At 38.3% G+C, this 20,769-nt stretch overlaps 1 protein-coding gene across 1 annotated transcript in view; it reads left to right on the top strand.

The window, feature by feature from the left end:
- Window positions 1–20,769, top strand: part of Iyd (Iodotyrosine deiodinase) — a 90,850-nt gene that overhangs the window by 65,078 nt on the left and 5,003 nt on the right. Inside the window, exon 4 of the mRNA XM_081726044.1 lies at window positions 8,992–9,182. Within this exon, the coding sequence (XP_081582170.1) occupies window positions 8,992–9,182 (191 nt within the window). The remainder of the gene's footprint in view (window positions 1–8,991; window positions 9,183–20,769) is intronic.

Below are 20,769 nucleotides of genomic sequence, written 5' to 3'. Positions count from 1 at the left end.
AGAACACATCTAGAATTCTGTCTGTCAATCTCATATCCAATTTGTTTACAATATCAACCATTATCAGATTTTATTGTTAACTTCTTTTTTTTTCTTCTCACCAGAGAACTGTCCATAGACCAATAGTCGAAGTAGATTGTATTGTAACTGTAAGAAACTATTACCTGACACTTCGTCACACCACTTAAGAGAAACAACCATATTGCAGTCACAGACAACTAAATAAAGTTAAGAGTTTCACATCACTCGTCATAGGTACGACATAATAACAGAACAGAGTGATTCTCGCTTGAGCGAGCGTCAGCTGAAAGAAGTGTTACCGCTTCCGGTTCAGTTCAAGTGCTAAACACAATCAATAAAGGAACGGAGGTAATACTTACTGACATCCCCGTTCGGCAGCTCCAACCATGGGCGCATTCTACTATTGATTATAATGTAATGCAATTTATAAGAAGTCAAATATAGTACACTTGACGTCTTAATCACCACTTCAGCATGATAGAATTTCCGTTCACACATTTCGCATAACTCAATATGCCGTAGCCACTCAAATAGTAATGTGTACAGCCGAACATCCACTGGGCAGACACAGCAACCAATGACTCGGACGTTTAATAATAATAATATTCCCTTTCGGGCGGACAAGTCAGGTGGACAGTAATAATAGACAATACTAGACAATCTGGATTAGGTAAACAACGGACACGATAGTATATAACACTTCATAAAGGACAATTGGATGAGACTTTGTATATATATATATATATATTAACTAGACAAATATTGGACGAATGGACGAGATATGCTTATATTTCTTTTTTTTTTTTTTTTTTTTATAGACAGACAGTTACTGAACAAACAGCAATTCGACATAACGTAGTTAGAAACACCAGCAATCTAAGCAGAGGGACAACGTTCAACTCATTACTGTAACATATGATAACCGAAGGTGGACAAACTTTGGAGAACTATAGATGCTATTCAGACAATCTTCGTAAAGTGGCAACCTTACCCATGAAATCACTTGAACTTTAAACACATATAGCAAGAAGCACTGATAAATACCATCAATATATATATTATATGAACTTTCACGTGGACTGAAGCTTTAATAGAAAATATTCAGATACATTTCTAATACGGTTAACTCAATACTTAATGAACTTCACAACAGAGAGAGAGAGAGAGATTTACGCTACGTACGACTTACATAATGAGAGGGCTGGCTAAGACTATTCGAGGCCGCGCACGGGCTGGGCCCCTTTGGGAGAAGGTTTCCCCCATAGGAACTCTTTACTCGGACATTGTGCCGTGTATAAGATACACTCGTGAACTATACATTTTCGTACTCACAAATATTAATTTATACTTCTGAAGAACACCAGTGCTTTCGTTATCTTAACTCTAATAAACAACTGTAGATTTTATTCTAACTCTGATATACCACTGTAGCTAATACGAAGAAAGAATAGTTTTATTCAGTAGGTTCGTGTTCCAAAATAATTCAACTGAACTAAATATAGATATATCCGTTGACCTTTGGCAGTTCGAGTTTTACTACTGAAGTTTCCCAGAAAACAAGATTAAGTTCACTTTACTTCAAGTCACATGCAGAATAGTCATTGTAGATAGACTTAAAGTTAGTCACGTTACCTGAAGTGCTGCTACTAGAAGAAGTAATTAGGTTTTACGCCATTGTTCAGCTTACACAAGAATCACCATGTGCGGGATCAACTTCCACCTTTTATATGTTAGAATTATCTCCCTTACATCCAAAACCTAGGGAGACTAGCGTTCTCACTATAATTTCACTCCTTGGAGGTTATTATTATGCAGAGTAAAACGACGAACTCGCTCTCAGTCGATCACAAAATAAAATTTCTTCTAACAGAAGAAAGAAATTACGATGCCACTCTTGTTCGGCTTTTGGTGAAGTACACAGTATAAATAAAAACAGTCGTTTCACCGTTTCGCTTTTCTCTCTCGTTCCCGCTTTTGGAAATTTTGGTGAAACTTTAATTACAGCTTTATTAAACAAAATAAAGATAATTCGCATAGAATATAGATATTCATGAACAAAAGATATAGTAAGAAAGAATACTACAACCTTAATTTGAACTATAAATCAACGTTATAAACTGGCCTCATTCCGTAATGCTCCTAGCCTGTATAGTCTCCTACTATGGGCGACTCAATAGAAGAAGAAGAAGAAGATTGATAACAAACTCAAGAGCAGTTTACTAAGAGAACCAACGTCTAAACACAACAAAATCTGCATTTCAACGCAATGTTTGCGAAAGAATAATAAACATAAGGATACTTTAAATTGCCCTATTATAAAATTACGATAATAATATGAGTAATATAATCTGATATTCACATTGAGCCTATTAACTTGTCTGTAACAAACAAGGTATGTTACAACTGCTTTGACGTATTTTCTTTTGTCATTGACCGAAGTTCCAAGTAATGCAGATACAAGGTAGTCCATAGTTATGTATATGACGTTTCAAAGACTACGGTAAAGAAACTAGCAACATCACTTGAACATAAACACGTTACCCTCATACCTTTCCCCAGAAGAATTTTAATCTGTATTCTCCATGGCATGATGCACCAATGCTTCATCCAAATAGATATATTCCTGAAGACGAAGTGCAACGTTGTCACAAGCACTTTGACAGACCCGTACTGGTATCCTGTGAACTCTTCTCTGATAGATTCCCGTAGTTCGACCAAATTGCGTATGTCATGTTGATACACTTTGTGTCTCAAACACACCCCGTAAGAAAAGGTCAGGTGGTTTTAAATCGGGAGATCAATCTGGCCAATCCACGGACCTACGTCGATCTATTCAGCCGTTCGGGAATGTTTCCTTCAGCCACTCTCGCTCTGGTGTGGCATAGTGACCGTGACCGTTAACCCCACTCTCAGGCTATACAATGTTGCCATATCGAAACTTTTCGTCTAGAATTACAAACATTACAGTCAGTCAAACTTCATACACATAACTATGGGCTATCCTGTATTTGGATCTTGGCTTTCATGTAAGGTTCTTTCTACAATTTTGCTTTCAGTACATGGTAGTTTCGTCAGTTCTAAATCTTGAATTGAGTTGGATCTGCTGCCCCTTCACTTCTTTATCATAGCCAGGATGCATAGCCTTGCATTTGCTTCTCTTAATACATTCCTGTTTCTTCTATTTTTGCCATGATACGTATATATTCTTCTTCACGGTCTTCAACTTCTCCACTCTTCTTCTTTCTGTTTTAGAAGTGCCTACGTTTATAATTCAACCGTTTGCACTCTACACATTTTATTTTAATAAACCTTTTTCTTCGTGCTGCTATTCGAACATTTTTCCACGTAATATACTTTGATTCTGTAGAATGGTTGTTTATCCTGTGCGATCTAGCTCTTCCATCATTTTCCTTCCTCCATACGAGGATATCGTGTTATCCTAATTTGTAAATATTTTCACTTCTTAAATTTTCTCTTCGTCAAGAAAAGATCTTATTTCTTCCTGCTCTTTGTTGATGGAGTTGAGAATGTTTCATTTCCTTGTTTTCATTTATACATTTTCGTTAATTCTTTACCCAAATTGCTGTTGCCTATGACATATCCTTTACAATTTTTGCTACAAATGTGATGACATCCGCAAATTTCTATTTAGTTAATATCAATTCTGAATAATAGCAGTTAATTTAAAATATTAACTGTGATAGAAAGGGAAATTTAAGTGTAATAGCAGGGGCAATTGAACTACGTATTGACATCATTAACATTATGCTGATGAAATTTGAGTCAAGTGAAGTCACACGTTCTGCCAATGTCTCCAGGTATGCCAAAACGGATTTCTCTGTCTCCCCATCAGGATCCTGCCGCCTACAGTCGGACAATTTGTCCATGCCGACCAGATGCCGCGGTCGGATTGCCGGCGCCGGACACCGGCGTCTTTCCGCGATTTTCGACAACGACGAATAGTTGCCTTGCCGAGCAGTTGGCAAACAGCCGAAAATGAGCATTAAATGCGTTGGCGCCGCGGTCGAAAAGAGGCCGGCATAAGGAGTCGGCAGAGGGTCGGAAAGAGGTCTTTCCGACTATTTAGCCAACTCTGACGGTCGGCAGCTGTCGGTAAAGAGTAGGCAAAGGGCATTTTATTTTACGATTTTCGACCGCTTCCCGCCTCGGGAAAAGGTCGGCAACTTTGAACAAGTAAATCGTCGTGCCGCCGCGGACGGGTGCCATCTGCCTCCGGGGGCCTGCCACCGTCGACGGCTGCAATCCCTCTTTCCGGCGCCTTCCTGATGAGGGTTATTTGCATGGCAGCATTATTCTTAAGAGAACACCATATCAATTTTCTTCTCTGTATAGGATTTAAATATGAATGTATCAGAGTTCAATATTACTTCTATATACATCGGGACAGCTTTAAAGGGCTCTTTCCCCAACCACTGCTTCTTTTCACCCCCACAACCCTCGGTTAGTCCTCGCGAGCGTGTAAGCTGTCACTGCTCTCAGTGTTGCCGTACCTCTGATCCACTTGTGTAGTTAAAAGTCCGGCAAAATAAGGAGAAAGCTTTCCTTCCTATTCTTTTAACAACAAAAATCAACTAGAAAAAAAGGAATTGAGGCAGCATTGGTTTTTAGCCAGAAGGGATCATAAATCTCTACCACGTGTTGCTGAGACTAGTTAGCGGAAGGTTTAGAGGGGTGGTCAGGGTTTTCAGGATTCCTGGAAAAAGAGCCCTCTGTTTCTGTCCCAATGTATATTTGTATTTTCGAATGTGAAACATTTCATACGTGGCGCATGTTTTTTTTAAGTCGATATTGTATTTTTAAGAAAATAAACTGATAGAAGAAATTTATTGTAAATAATATAAGTACATCCCTTCACAATTTTTCGACATAATCACCATGAACCTCCAGACATTTCTGGTAGCTTGGCAGAAGCTTCCGTACACTCTCTGTAAAAATCTGCCACCTGAAAGTGCACTCAGTTTAGAACTGATATTCTGAGCACTTCAATGTCGTTGAAACTCTTCGATGCAAGCCACTTTTGCAGATGAAAAGACAAAGAAAGAAATCAATGGGCCAAGGCCGAGGTTATACGAGTGATGCTAGAACAGCTCCTATCTAAATCTTTGAATTGTCTCAACAGTATACATGTAGTAGCTGTCTGTGGGAGAACGTTGTCGTGAGTTAGAAGCATTCCAGAGCGTAGCATTTCTCTTAGCGTATTTTGGATAGCACATCGCAGGATATTTAGTGTTTGGCAGTATACATCTGTTGTAATTGTTCGTCCTGGTTCAAAGAATCCCACAAGAATCACATTCTTTTCGTTTCAAAACACAATTTCTATGATTTTGTGAACTTTGTGAACTTGTTATGCTTGTTTGAATTTCTTTGCTTTAGGAGAACCAGAATGACGCCTTTGCATTGACTACTCCTTGACTTGAGTGGCGTACGATATCCAGGTTATGAGAAAAGAGAAGTGGTGCTATTCAGCTGGTTCGCGAGAACCGGTTGTTAAAGTATTTCGAGTTCGCAGAACCGTTTGTTATACCCAGACAAACACACACACAAGCAAGACCTAGCCAAGAGTGAAAGAAAGAAGAAAAGCAAATTTGTGAAAACACACACACACAAATTATTTTCTCGTTCGCTTACATTGTTGTGAAAGCAAGCAACTTCGAATTGTTTCAATTCAATGGGCAGACAAAAATTTGAATACAAATTCCGGAATTTCGTCCGGAATACTTGGACATGTGAGTGTAAGTAATGAATGTGATACGCATATAATGTCTATTACGTGTGCTACCTATTTGTTTTTGTACGATTCCCATATCTGCATTAGTTCCGGAGATATACTTGTCTTCGAAGCAATGTGTTCGAAATATTGGTCTTTTCATCGATATATCGAACGATTGCTTGTCATGCTCCATACTGTCATTCCTCAAAACATGGCCCTTTCTTGGTGGGACAAACTATATATATACATAAGGCGTATTCCCAAAGGGCCGTTTGATGATTAAAAGAGAAAACAGACGCTCGTGCGGAACGGAATTTATTGCCAGAAGTAGATGCCTAATGAGCTACTTCACTTTTCCTTATAATCACCATGCCGTTCCAAACACTTCTCGTAACGCTACACCATCTTCCGGAAACCCTCTGAATAGAAGTTTGTCACCTGGGATTGGAACCAGTTCACAACAGCAGTCTTGAGATCTTCGTCGTTTTCAAACCGTTGTCCACCAAGCCACCATTTCAAATGCAAGAAGAGGAAGTAATCGTTGGAGGCAAGGTCGGGAGTATATGGAGGGTGGTAAAGCAGGTCCTAACGAAAATGTTCCATCCTCTTCTCGACGACGGCAGCGGTATGAGGATGTGCGTTGTCGTGAATGAGGATAATTCCGGACGGGAGTTTCCCACGGCATCGATTTTGAATCGCACGTCACACTTTGGTGACCGTGTCGAAGTACACGTCAGCTGTAACTGTTGTCCCACGTTCCAAGAAATCAACCAACAGGACGCCCTTGTCGTCCCAAAAGATGGTAGCCATCAGTTTGCGACTCGAGTGCGGCGATTGCTTAAACGTTTTTGGTTTGGGGGTACCTGAATAGAGCCATTGCATGAACTGTTGTTTGACTTCAGCGTTTTTGTACGAAATCCAAGGCTCGTCGCCCGTCAGACTGGGAAAATAAATCATCTTCCTGTTGTCGATAGCGATCCAAAAGCTGTTGGACACTACACAATCGTTGCTCTTTGTGTTGGTTCGTTAGCATTTTCGGCACCCACCTTGCACTCAACTTGTGATATCCAAGCGTTTCTGTGACAATCCTGTAAGAGCACTGATCGTCAACTGCCGATCACTTCGCAGTTTTAGGTTCACTTGCTCCACGAAATCACCCATCTAAACACTAGCCCTGCCACTCCGGTCTTCATCGTGCACGTTGATGCGACCATTTTGAAACTCGTGACACCATTTGCGAACCTTTCCTGGACTCATTACATAGGTTCATACACTGTGCACAATTCCTGATGGTTATCAGCAGCAGAAGTTCATTTTGCAAGCAAAAATCATATCACACCGTGCACTTCACAACTAGCGGAAGAAACAATATTCTCGTGGCCATTGTGATTTGCCTTCCACGGCTACCAATCTCCTATCGACTCAATACAACCACTGCATTGGCTTCGTCAATACACCGTCGTTGGCACTGCATGCGTGAAATTTTGTTCCGGCCTACCCTTATTTCACTATACGTTGACGGCCCTTACTTTTGGAATACGCCTCGTATATATATATATATATATATATATATATATATATATATATATATATATATATATATATATAGAGAGAGAGAGAGAGAGAGAGAACCAGTTGTTAAAAAATTACAATAGCAACCACTGGAAAAGAGGTTATCCGTATCCTCCCCCAGCGGGGCAATTACTTGCAGCTGTCATTCTTTGCTCTTTGTGAGCGCCTTCCAGGATTTTCGGCACTCATCTTGTACAAAGTTTGTCATAACCTAGCTTGTCAGTCACAATTCGATGCACTGTTTTCGCAGATACTTCAGGAAACTCTTTGACGAGTTCAGTTACTTTGAACCGGCGATTGGATCGTACTTTCTCGTTAACGCGTTCCACCCCATTGCCCTTCTAAACATTAAGCCTTCTTCTGCGCTTATCGTTATGAGCATTTGAACGCCCTTCCCGAAAATCTCTGCACCATAGCCTGACCTTCCCTTTACTCATTACTTACAATCCGTAAATGGCACACAATTTCCGGTGGTTGTCAGGTATATTCTGTCCTTTGGCGTTCAGAAATCGTATAACAGATCTCACTTCATATTTGGCAGGATTTTGTATTACGGCAGCCATTTCACCTTATTGTTATTCTCACGTACGGATGTTTCTGCTGCAAGCCCAGAATACTAGGGCATGCTCAACCTCATCAATATTGCCAACCCCACGTAAAAAACTATCAGCCCTTTCTTGACATGTGCTTCGTATTTTAGAAGCGGATAGTTGATAACTAATATACTCATAAATTTTAAGAGATTTCTTATCTGTGTCATTAAAGACCATGTGATAATGTATCATAATCAGAAATAGTTGTCCCATACTATTTTGAAATAGTATTACATGCTGTGAATCGAATAACTTGATTTGTGAGTAATTTTGACCCTCTCTGTTTTGTAATCGATACTGAGTAACGAATTGTAACAATCTGATGTGTGAGCGTTGTTTTGGTTTGAGTTGGACATCTTTGTAAAATATCGGCAGTTGTAGTCCTAGTGGTGGGAAAGTCATTTATTTATTAAGTATTCCAATGAAAATTTAACAGCTTTGTTTGATTTTGTGAAGGTACTTTTGATCGTTTCATATCGATAAAAAAAATTCTAAAGTCTGTTTTGGCGTATTATTGGGATTGGGATTATAGACAGATGTTTATGACTGAAACCCGTTGTTCTTAAATGACCAGATCCTCGATTGTGCCTATTCAAGGAAAGAAATTAAACTTCCAGTACTTGTTAAATAATCTTTGTGAAATGGGTGAGGTTAGATTTACGTTGTAGTTGCACCATCCAAGCGTGACGTAATGTCACGTGGTATTATTATTGTGATAAAGGTGGAATAAAACGAGCCCTGCGGGGCTTCTAACCCCCTTCGCTCGCTCAGCTATATTTCATAGCATAAGCAAATCACTATTTTTATCAATAAAATTGAGTGTGCAAAGTGGATTAATACAACGTGACATTACGTCACGATCAGGTGGTACAACTTCAATGTAAATTTAATATCACTCTTGTGAAACAGTAAAAACTTGCTCAGTGTGTCCACTGATTACTACTTTTTTTTACTTTTTTAAATATGAAAATGATCTGGAATAATGAGCACGCCACTCCAGAAGATACAAAATATGAGTGAATATATTTTTAAAAATACAGTTTTGAGCTTATTTCTGTCCATCATATTTTGTAGGTGTCAAATGGACAACAGACCTCAAGCCTCTTCGCACCAACTGGGTGAAAGAATATCTGACTGTGGCGCCTCACCTTATCCTTGTCTTCAAACAGATGTACAGTTTCAAGCCAGACGGAACGAAGAAGATCCACTACTACAATGAAATGAGCGTTAGTTTGGCCTGTGGAATACTTTTGACTGCAATTCACGTGAGTAAATAACAAAATTGTATACTTAGCGATGAGTTTAGAAGTAAAGTTATAGAATGAACATCGTTAAAAATAGTGTATACAATTTATAAAATTTACCAACGTAGTTCAATGGGTCCATGCAATGTCCTACAGATCCCATACACAGTGTTGCCAGTTTAGGCTACAAGTAGCGGATTGGGCGACTTTTTAGGTGCCTTGCTTCCAAAATTTCAAATTGGACGACACGCTACTTTTTAGGCTACTTTTAATTATATATAGGCTATAACTCTTAAGAATCCGCTACTTTCTTACTTTCATATATGACATCACAAATTATTATTTTTATATTAAACAATAAAAGTGTTGAGTGTGTTTATATTGAACAATAGCTTCATTAAAGTTAACATGTTCCATACTAGTTGAGTTTTTGTTGCAATTTCCAGTTCTGACAACACTAGATTTTTGTGGAGTTTGAGCTGCTGCAATATCAGTGATCGTGTTTTGGTCTCTGTTTATGCCTAGACCTAATTGTTGTATGGAATTGTGTAAACATGAACATCACAAATTTAATGATGTTACTGTATTATCCATATTAACATAATGAGTAAGTGGAGTTATAATAAAAACTTCAAAAATGCATGGCTCCCAGATAAAGAATTTAGGAAATGAATTAAAGAAGTGAGGAATAACAGTGAAAAACCATACTATAGTGGTTTTAAAGAGTATTTCAGACTCCACAAAACTGGAAATCAGAAAAGTCATATATATAATTAGTAAATGTATAGCTGCAAAAAATTATTTTGGGCTACAAATAGTTCAACTGGAACATACATACTGAAAATCTATGTAGAAGACTATCTAGAGTTATATATTTATTACGTAAACTAAAAACTGTTGTTAGTGAAAAAATACTTCTGTCAGCTTATTATGCTTTCTTTCATTCTCTATTGCTCTACGGTATATTATTATGGGGTAATTCAACTGGTGCTCAAACCGTTTTTAAATGGCAAAAAAAGGCAATAAGAGTGTTAAAGGGACTACGTGATAATGACTCTTGCAGACCTTTCTTTAAAGAGATGCAAATCATGACAGTGCCCTCAATGTATATCTATAGCTGTCTCATGTATATTAAAGAAAACTTGGAAAATATCAGTACCCGAAATAAAATTCATTGCTATGACACAAGATACGGAGACGACCTCGATACACCATATTTCAGGTTAAATAAAACACAAAAGAGTTATAAATACACTGCGATGAAGATTTATAATCTTCTACCTACAGAAATTCGTGGTATGTGTAATAGAAACTTCGAGAAACACTGTAAATCTTGGCTCATTGAAACAGCTGTGTATAGCGTTTTAGAATTTGAGAAAGAGTTAAAAAAATAAAAAGTGACTAGTTATGTACTTATATATTCAATGTATATATTTTGTATAATCTCTTGACGTTGTCTATTGCAACAAATGTTGTTTAACGACAATAAAAATATTCTATTCTATTCTATTCTATTCAAATCCGCTACTTTTCGAGCACAAATTCTCTACTTTTGAATCTGGAGATCTGGCAACACTGCCCATACATGTCCTGCACATTCAAGCCTGCAGTAGAAGCTTTGAAGGTGATAGAAATATGCTCAGAATCTCCCTTAGATGGGATGTCCTAGCCATGGGACAATATTTGTACCGGTATGTCCAAAACTCAAGAAACACAATTAGCCTATGAAATATGTTAATTTAGAATGACTACTGGACCTCCACTCTTAATAAATTGAATATACTACCTAATTAATCTTGTACTCTTCTGAACCATGCATGAACTTTCACATGCATCTATCTCAAATTCAATTACCGGGAGGCACGGTGGCTGTGGTGAAGCGCTTACTTCTGGTGCATGGGGGTCTGGTTCGATCTCCAGACAAGTAAACGTGTGATGAACAACAATGTTTGGGGTACTCCCATTTTCCCACATTCTCATTCCACTAATTATTCCATCATTATTCATTTGTTTTAATCATCCGTCTCTCGAAGCCTAAAAGGGCATAATCATGGGATGTTAAACTAAAAGATTTCAATTTATTTTCAAATTCAATTGCTGCACACAAAAGTATTCAAGTGTACAATTGATTCTAGTGAAAATGGTTCCCTTACTACAATATAAATTAAGTATGTTCAAGGCAAACAAGATAAGTACCGGTACAAGAGAATTCTCCTCCCTTATTTCTTTTTAATTGACACATTTCCATCTTATCGAATCAATATATTTTGATTGTTATTATTTTTCATTATTTTGATCTTATTGCTATGAAACGCAGCGTCTATATATAATATTCAAAACAAAAAAGATATCCCTAGGTATCGGTGTTGGGAGGAGTTACGGCATTAAAATTACATAATTTTTCAATCTAATCTTACTACAAATTGTAGAAATTACCTACTTGATGTAATCTATAAAACCAAGGTAAAAGGCCCGCAACTAGAGAGGGCTAGGGGGCCTGCCCCCCTTAAACTTTTCTTGGCCCCTCCAGACCTGAATACAAGAAAACGCAATTTAGATATTTGTAAGAGAATTTTTAATGACTTGGCTCCCCCTAACTTATTTATCCCCCCCCCCCCCGAAACCTCTGTGGCTGGTTTCGGGCCTGCAAGGTAAGGTTCCGTATTGCATCGTAGTTCTACAATTGTATTAATGTAATTATATATTTTAGAAAAAGTGAAAGAAGCAAAAAATTAAATCAAGTTTGGAAGGTGCTAAGGTTCGGATCTACAGTCACAAAAATTTATATATAAGGGCCACTCAAATGAAACCTGGTCACTACTGTAAAGTAACAGTAACGATTGTATTAACTCAAAAATGTAATGATACACAGTACACATACACATGTAGTGATACACAGTACACATACTCAAAAATAGTCGCCAAAACTGTTGGCACATTTATCCCATTGCGACACTAGCCGGTCGATTTCATCCTTGAAGAAGCTAGTAGGATGCTGTTGGATCCAGGCCTGGCCCCAGTCACACACTTCGTCGTCCGTTGCGAATCGATGCCCGCGAATAGCTTGTTTTAGAGGTCCAAACACATGAAAATCACACGGTGAAAGGTCGGGACTGTACGATGGATGTTCCAGCGTTTCCCACAGATACTGTTGTAATGTCGCCTTCACCACATTGGTCGTGTGTGGGGGGGGCGTTATCATGCAGGAGGATAACGCCATTAGACAACATGCCTGGGCGTTTCGACTTGATCGCTCATCTAAGGTTCTGTAAAGTGGCTTGATAACGCTGGGCATTGATGGTGGTACCCCGTTCCAGGAACTCGACAAGCAGTGGGCCCTTGTGGTCAAAAAAGAAGACATCATGACCTTACCAGAACTGGTGTGCACGTCCTTTGATTTCTTTGGAGGTGAAGTCGCATGTTTCCACTGCTTGCTCGGACGTTTGCTTTCCGGTTCAAAATGGTGACACCATGTTTCGTCCCCTGTGACAATACGCGACAGAAAGCCGTATTCCTCCTCATAATAACGTTGCAGACGACTCAAAGACAGCGTCATTTGCGTATTGTGCTGTTCGGCGGTCAGTTGGTGGGGAACCCACTGCGCATAATTTTTTTGAAAGTTCAAGTGTTGATGCATTATGGTGTGGGCGGTGCCCACACTAATACTCAGTAACCGATGGATCTCGTCCACGGTGATTCTGCGGTTTTCCAAGACTAAAGCATTCACTTCTGTAATCATTTCCAGTGTGATGACACGATGAGCCTGTTCAGGACGAACGTTGTCTTCCAGTGACTCGTGCCCCTCAAGGAATCTTTTGCGCCATTCAACAATACTTGCACGACTCAGACTGTACTCACCGTACACAGCTTTCATCCGTCGAAATATTTCATGGGCTCCAACTCCCTCCGCCGCCAAAAATCGAATCACTCCTCGTTGTTCCTGCTTACTCGCCTGCATGTTCGGTAGTGGACGATAACTTGTGTGACCACCTTCTCTTCGGCGTGAAACCACACTGGCTCTATGCAACGTCAAACGGTGCGCACGCGTCAGTCTCTCTACCAATCGATGGCACCACCATACCCGCAGTTACGTGAGTTATATTTTTCATGAACAAAGAATAACATGGGTTATCTGGGCATTATTTGCGTTGCGTTGAGACATTTTGCGAAGACCGTTACGGAATGAGGGTCCTAATCTCGTGGCACGTAGTGAATTTTAGATGATAATGTAAAGTTTCAGTAGAATCTCGTAATCTCTTTTAAGCTACTGTTCCGGATGAGTTATAAAGGTAGGGGAATTTATAGACTGCGATGTGACCTATTTAAATTAAAAAGTCTGGAGACCTTATTCGCTACAATGAAGATAAATTAAATCTAAGATTTCTCTATTTTAATTAACGTTTAGGTAGCTCACTCTGGATCACAATGACGTACTGTTGATTCCATCAACAATAGCAATTTATTTAATAGTGTTTTGTTCTTTCAGTGCTTGTTCGTCTACACTTTAGTATTGCGTGTCCAGAAAATGTAAAATTCACGTATAGATTGATATATTCAATCGATATTAAGAAGCAACTAACTACGTCTTTGAAACTTAAAATAACCTACGGTACCAAAGTTAACAGAAAATAAAGCAAAATACCATCCTATTTATAACAGCAAAATATGTCAGGTCTGCTCAACGCCATCTGCATTGTCTTCCTATATAATACCAACAGATGTCGGTAATGTCTAGGCAATTATTCTGACGATTTAATTACTATTTAAAAGTAATGTTGTTTCAATTTAATTATTTGGAAATAGAACAGCGGACCGAACGGTTAGGAACAAAAACAAACAAAAGTAAAGTATAAAACTAGCCTAATCTTACCTTACCGAACAGAATTGTACTTAGGACCATTAACCGTATCTTAAGAGTCTTCATCCCGGCGAAATTAAAATACCGCTAATTTTACAGTAATTATGTGATATCTTCAAATAGATAAAAGGTACTAGAAATGTGGAATAAGAGCGCCCTAGACAATATTATTTTACTGAATAACCGTTATACACGACTCACTTATCTGCTTTCGATTTCGAGCCATTTTGATAATCGGCATTTATTTTCGCGTTTCTAAACAGCTGAAAACGGAAAACCGCTAGGTGATTTGTGATAACGGTCCTCACGCACTTAATATTGTCTAGGGCGCTCTTGTTCCATATTTCATTTATCTTTTATCTATTTGAAGATATCACATAATTACTGTAAAATTAGCAGTATTTTAATTTCGCCGGGACGAAGACTCTTAAGCAATCTAACCCAGTGATTCTCAACGTGGCGGTTAACACCCCTAGGAGGCGCTGGGACAAAAAGAACGATTAAGAACGATGAACTATTTAGAGAACGTTTGATGGTAGGGATATAAAAGAAAAGCTGGCTAATGTAAGAAAAATTATAAAAATAAAATTTCCTTTCACTTTATATACAACATTCAAAAAAACTAATATTTGTTTTGTAAAAAAAAATTTAGTAAAATCTATTAGACCCTATTTTACGGTAATTTAATATTCCGTAAAACATCAGCGTTCCGTAAAACATGACCGTTCAAACATCAGCGTCATTATAATTTGATTTTTGTATTCAAGTTTTCGCTATAATCTAACATTATGTTCATATGTAGACACTGTAATTGGGCAGTTGTTCCTGTTGTGTTGCTAAATATATACTGGGTGGGCCACGTATCTTGATACTCTCTTATAACTTTTAAACAAATAGTTACAAAAACGCTTACATTTTGTAGCATACAAATATCGTCAGGAGGACATTGTTTGACGTACTCTTCTATACTACCAGGTTAACAACCCAACCAGGCCTGTATCCAAGGAGTTTAGAGGGCCCGAACCCCCCTAACTTTTTACTGTCTCCTAAAATTTTCACAGTAGGCTTGCAAATGAACTATAATATGGTTGGATGCCCCCTAACTTCTATCGGGAACCCCCTACATTTTTGGCTGGCTACTGGCCTGAACCCAACATAAAGTTATCTTTTTTTCGAACGGCACTGCGTCAGGTCCAGAAAATGGAGTGGGTCAAGTGGGTCAAGTTTTCTGAGTGAGTCAGTGGGTCGTGGGTCAACGGCATGTGACCCACCACCCACCGTGACCCACCGCGACCCACCACCCACCATGACCCACTGCGACCCACCGACTCAGTATGATCTACCGACCCTCTCTGCTCACTGCATTGTAAACAGTATCTTCTGAAGACTGGTAAATTCGTCTTCGTTTTACTTCCAAGACTTTCATTTCCCTTCCTTTTGCACTTGTTTCTGTCTACTTACCTGAGGTGAGTATATCTACCAAGTGAAAAGAAGAACTTCAGGACTTTTGGATATTGATATTTTTAATTGTAATAATAGCAATAGGACTTGTACTACTACTTGGCTTTCGAGATCTGTGAGTTTTTAGAGGAGCTAACTACTGAAAAAAATACATTTTTGAATCACTGTAATATATAAATAATTATATAAAAAAAAATTGAATGTAACTATGTGTGCCTGATCATCACGGCCGAATTGCAAAGTCAAATGAAATTACTTTTGGTATGTAGTTAGGCCTTAATCCAAATTGGGATATTGAATTGCTTTCATTATAATAGCTACATATCCTAAGGAGGGTGAGGATCCGAATTTTTGCGAAAAAAAAATGAGTATCTCGCAAGCCGTTATACTTACTGAGCTGAAATTCAGTGTACTAACTCTTTATTGAAAATAAACAGAAACCGCCTTATGCAGAGTCGTTTTGACAAATGATTAGCGTCGTGCTAAACGGCCGACTTCTGCAGGAAGCATGTGTAAGTCGAACGCTTTAGTATGGCACTAATCACATGTCAGAAGGACTCTGCGTATGGTCCAATGTGTCCTAGCATATTTTTAAATTCTCTTTTATGGAGGGTTGCACTTTCTATATATGGAAAATTGGTAGTGAGTTGGTTTGTAAAAATGATCGAAAACGATCGATGTTATTTAAGAAAAAAAATCAGAAACAAAAAATTACAGTGCTTGGCTTCACTTATCTATTGCTTTCAACTATAATAATTGCTGACGCTTATGCTTATTATATGGAGCGCTTACAGCACAGGGCAATCAACCTAAAAACTTGTGACTAAAATAGGCATAAAATTTGTACTGTAACCTTAATTACACGGAAATTTTAAGTTTGGATTGTACGCATAATTACATGGAAAATTTTACACTTTTTCTCCCTTTACGTTGGTCTACTTACCTTGATTTGTAACTTTCAAATGTCATTCTTTTTTCCACTGAAAAGTATTGATAACAAGGAAATAATTATACTATGATAATTTAATTGAAATTCATCGTAATTTGGCACATGGCAAACAGCAGTGTAGTAATTGAAGGGGAAGAAGGAGAGAAATTCCCATTCACCTCTGAACACTTTCCAGGAACCACGTTCTCTTTCGCTTTCTAGACGGGAGAGAGAACTTCGTAATGGCATAAAACCTTCATGTGTAATCACAAAAATTAAATTTATAAACAAATAAGAAATCTTCAGTTTATCAGGCTTTAATTGATAATTTATTCACAAGTTTCCCTATCGAAGGCGTGGTAGATGAAGTTTCTGTTCTCCATGAGTCGACATTGCCAACTGACGTGGTCGATATGGAAAAGATGTTGTAACGTTCCTCTTTGAGCGTTACATTTTCTCAAAGAGATTATTTGTGGAAATGTTTAATCAGCTCTTAGTTAATGTTATTTCTTTTATATTTCTCAATTCTCGACTCTCATGAAGGATTCAAGATGGTCGATAATTGGGCCAGTGTGCGTAGCTATAGTGTGCTATTTTTCTTTGTATGTCTTTGTTTTGCGTTGAGTGGCTTTTGAGAGTAGCTCTGACTGTTTAAAATAATTTGAATTTTGTGTTTCGTTTAAACAGAGAGATTAATTATAAACGTGAGTATATAAACGTTTATTTATATAATTTTTATTCCCACTTAGTTATATCTGTTTTGTTATTAAAGTTGTTGTTTCCGTTCTACGCTCTGATGCGTAGTATGGAATGACCAATCAGGAAGCGAGCGGGCTGCGGAGAGCCCCCCTTTTTGTCTTAGCTTCTTGTAGCGAACATGGCGGAAGCGTAGTGAGAAGCATAATTTGTCCATGTCTTTGGACATAAAATTTCCTGCGAATTATGCAGTAAACGATTGTCCTTTTTATTATCAGTGCCCTCTTAAGCATCGCTGTGGTTGAACATTATGTTGGAGGAATGAATATGTAGTGAATTATAAGGATTCATCTAAAACTTGCTCAGCGTGTGTGTGTCTGACGTATTACTGGGATTGGCAGCAATACTCGTTAATCACTGCTGTGATGGAATCTGAAGTTTAATAGCCTTTCTCTATTGTCTCCAAACCGCATTCGATTGCGTATGGCTTCGTCCTCTTGAAGTGGTGACTCCTCGTCTTCCTCTTCCTGATTGGGACTTGGTCCTTTATTTTGCCGACTGACTCCGCCTGCTTCAGTGGGACCCAAGTATATCGTTTAGTGGGATCTTCGTCCGTGGTCGTCGTTGTGAGCATAGGTGCTACAACGACTTATACGGTACGATTGCGTCTATCTGGTGAACGTTGATGAGGTGTTTCCAGTTGCTGTTAACTAAGAAGAAGGTCGCCATTTGGTCAATCTGTACCTGTGGCTAGAGTTGCGATTACTACGTGTCGAGCTGCCCGAGAGGTCATTGGAGACTGGTCGCTGCCCGAAGATGCTGCCGAAGCTGTGCTCTTTGAACTGGCTTGTAGTGCCAACACCTACCAGTAGGTGTTGAAAGTGGCTGTTGGTGAGCTTTGGTCACTGTTACCCAGGTAATTATGTCTACTATTCTTTATTCCGTCTCGTGAAGAAACTGATATCGTCCAGGAAGTTGTGAAAGAAAATTGTCCACCGCTTATAATCCGTCCAAATCGTTGCGATCACAATATCTAATGTCAAATTAATATCTTCATGTGTTCATTCTACTGATACAGATCGTTTATAAGTAAACAACAATATACATTCAATAATTCTTGGTTTCCAGTGTATTTATATATATTATCTGCGTCAATTCACAATGTCTATAATATTGTCTAAAATGAGTCTCGTCAGTAACATGTCCGAGTAAACGAAAGTGAGTCTCTATCCAGTAAGTCGAATCATACGCCAGCGGGGTAGTCTGATATCAACACCGTTTTTTTTTCTTGCTTTGAATAAAAATCATTTCCTAGAGTTGTTTAGATGTATAACATATTACTCGCTACCATCTAGCTCATGTTCGTTTAGTAGCGGGCATTCCGTATTGTCTATTTCTTAGGTACTTCACTTGACAAAGTAAAGATTGATTAGCGATGGCTAGTTTATGTCTGTCCAGTAGCGGGCATTCCGTATTGTCTATTAATAAATATATATTTCACAATTCAAGTATTAAGTCGCCACACCACAAAATTTTGTGTAAATCCTCGAGTTGTCTTCATGTCATGTTTAGCTATAATGCTGCTCACTAGTTCAGTGAGGCGCGCTAAGACGGTGGGTGTATGATACCGCTCGTACTTCAATGCGAAAGTGTCAGGAGTTGAGTCTAATTTCACTGGCTGGTCTTGTATTCCCCGTAATGTTCTACAGTGTGTATTGTTATTACCGCCGCTGTTAAGTGTAAATTATGTTGAGGGAAATGCCCTCTTAACAGTTGGATGCGGACAAAGTGGAGATGCTATGTGTTTAAAGGGGGAAGGTAAATCGACACAGCCGTAGGTCTACTCTCTCTCTGCAATGAGATATTTACGAGCAGTAATGTAATTGGTAATTTCCTCTATGTGAAGTAACCTACCGAGGATCTTGTGCTAATATTAAATTGGAAAGAGGTAAACAACTCTCTCACTGTTATTAAGGGTACTGTTTAAACCTTGTTATTACTCATCTTTAAGTTGTGTTGGCGTTAGAAGTTTATAGAGTCCTTTAAACTGGATACAGATGATTTTTTTTTCTTTTCAACTGAGTCTAGCTGTCCATGATCATAAATGTTAATGAGAGTCTAGTATTATATGTTATTACAAGGAAAGTTGAATAAACAGAGTTGCAAGATATATGGTGTTGTCCTGAATGATTTTTTTTTATCTCTTCTTCCTCAACATTGACGATGCCATTAGTGTACAAGAATCTGGAGTTAAGTAGCGTTGTGTTTACTGGTCTATAATTACAGCGTAAGAAAGGAATAATATCGGCGACCCAATTTTTTTTCTTTCCTTTCCCTTTCCCTTAACGTCGGCTACGGATACGTCTTAAGATAAATAGTTTTTTTTTTCCTTTCAAGCTGACTTCCCGTAGCCTAGGATGTTTCGTCTCAAGCTGGTGGTACCAGCCAGAGTTTTTAGAATAACGTAAAACTGTGACGTTTCAGGCTGGCAACACTAGCCAGAATTTTAAGGGAAAAATAGCGCTTTTCAAGTTTGGCTACCCAGCCACAGAATCGAACTAGCGTAAATTGTATCGTTTCAAGTTGACGTACCCAACCAGGGGCGTTTCAATGTTGTATGGTAATAGAGAGATGATACTTCTTGCTGAGTATTTAAAACTAACCAAGAAAAATCGTTATCAGACTTAAGTCTAACAAGCAGATTGTCAATGAGGAGTTGCAGAAATCGGGTAGAAGTATTATCAATTTTTACGACAGAGTGCGAACGGGGATTTCCCCTTATGAATTTACAGATGACTTATATTAGAAATAGACTAAGTGCTGAACTAACTTGTTGTCTAACTTGTTGTTCATCAGTGTTAATGGCCCAGCGCTAGACAAGCTCAAAGTAGGCGAGCTATTTATTTCTTGACTAAAGGATGGACATCATTCCACTGCGGATGATTTACCACGAAAAAGTTACCAACAGGAAATAATCCCGATTGCAGGTTTGTTTTAAAGTGGAAAATTACGAGCTATAGAAAATGTATAGGCCTACTTGTATTACTAATGGCTTATTTGTGCTATTCAACTTTGTACCTATTTTCTAGTAAGTTTCTTCTTTGCTTTAGGTAAACTACTTTGAATAAATATTCATAATAATTGCAATTATGCATATTTGTAACTTAAATTAACGTAGTGTTTTAGTGATTACACAAATTACAATTATGAGCATGCTTTATGGAGATGCTCTTACAGACAGTACCCGAACACCTTTATACGCTATGGAAAACTGATTTTTCAAGTCTTTTGGAGAAAAATACTGTGAACTGAGAAATCATAACCTTTTCCATATTGTACAGGGGTATTTCTCTGCGAATAGAAGTTTCTTTTGAAATGCGTTAAGAAATTAACACTCACAAGTAGAATACTCTCTTACTAAAAGTATATTTTAGGCACACACTAATTTCCCCCACCTCGAACTGTTTCAATTTCCTCACTGACAAACACTTTACCATTTCATATCATAAAGATCAGATCCACCGTTATTCTGACAGAGCGGTGCTTGGGTGATTGACTAGAAATTCAAACTCCGATTAGTGACAATTTCACAGTCATGTTTTATTACAAGTGTAAACTCTTTAGTCAGTACAGAAGAGGCCGTGAATCGTGTTCACAGTTGATGA

Source organism: Thermobia domestica, chromosome 9 (genome assembly GCF_964235325.1).
Source record: "Thermobia domestica chromosome 9, izTheDome1.hap1.1, whole genome shotgun sequence".
NCBI lineage: Eukaryota > Metazoa > Arthropoda > Insecta > Zygentoma > Lepismatidae > Thermobia > Thermobia domestica.
Note: the sequence above shows the minus strand (reverse complement) of the source record. Positions and strands in the feature narration are given on the sequence as shown.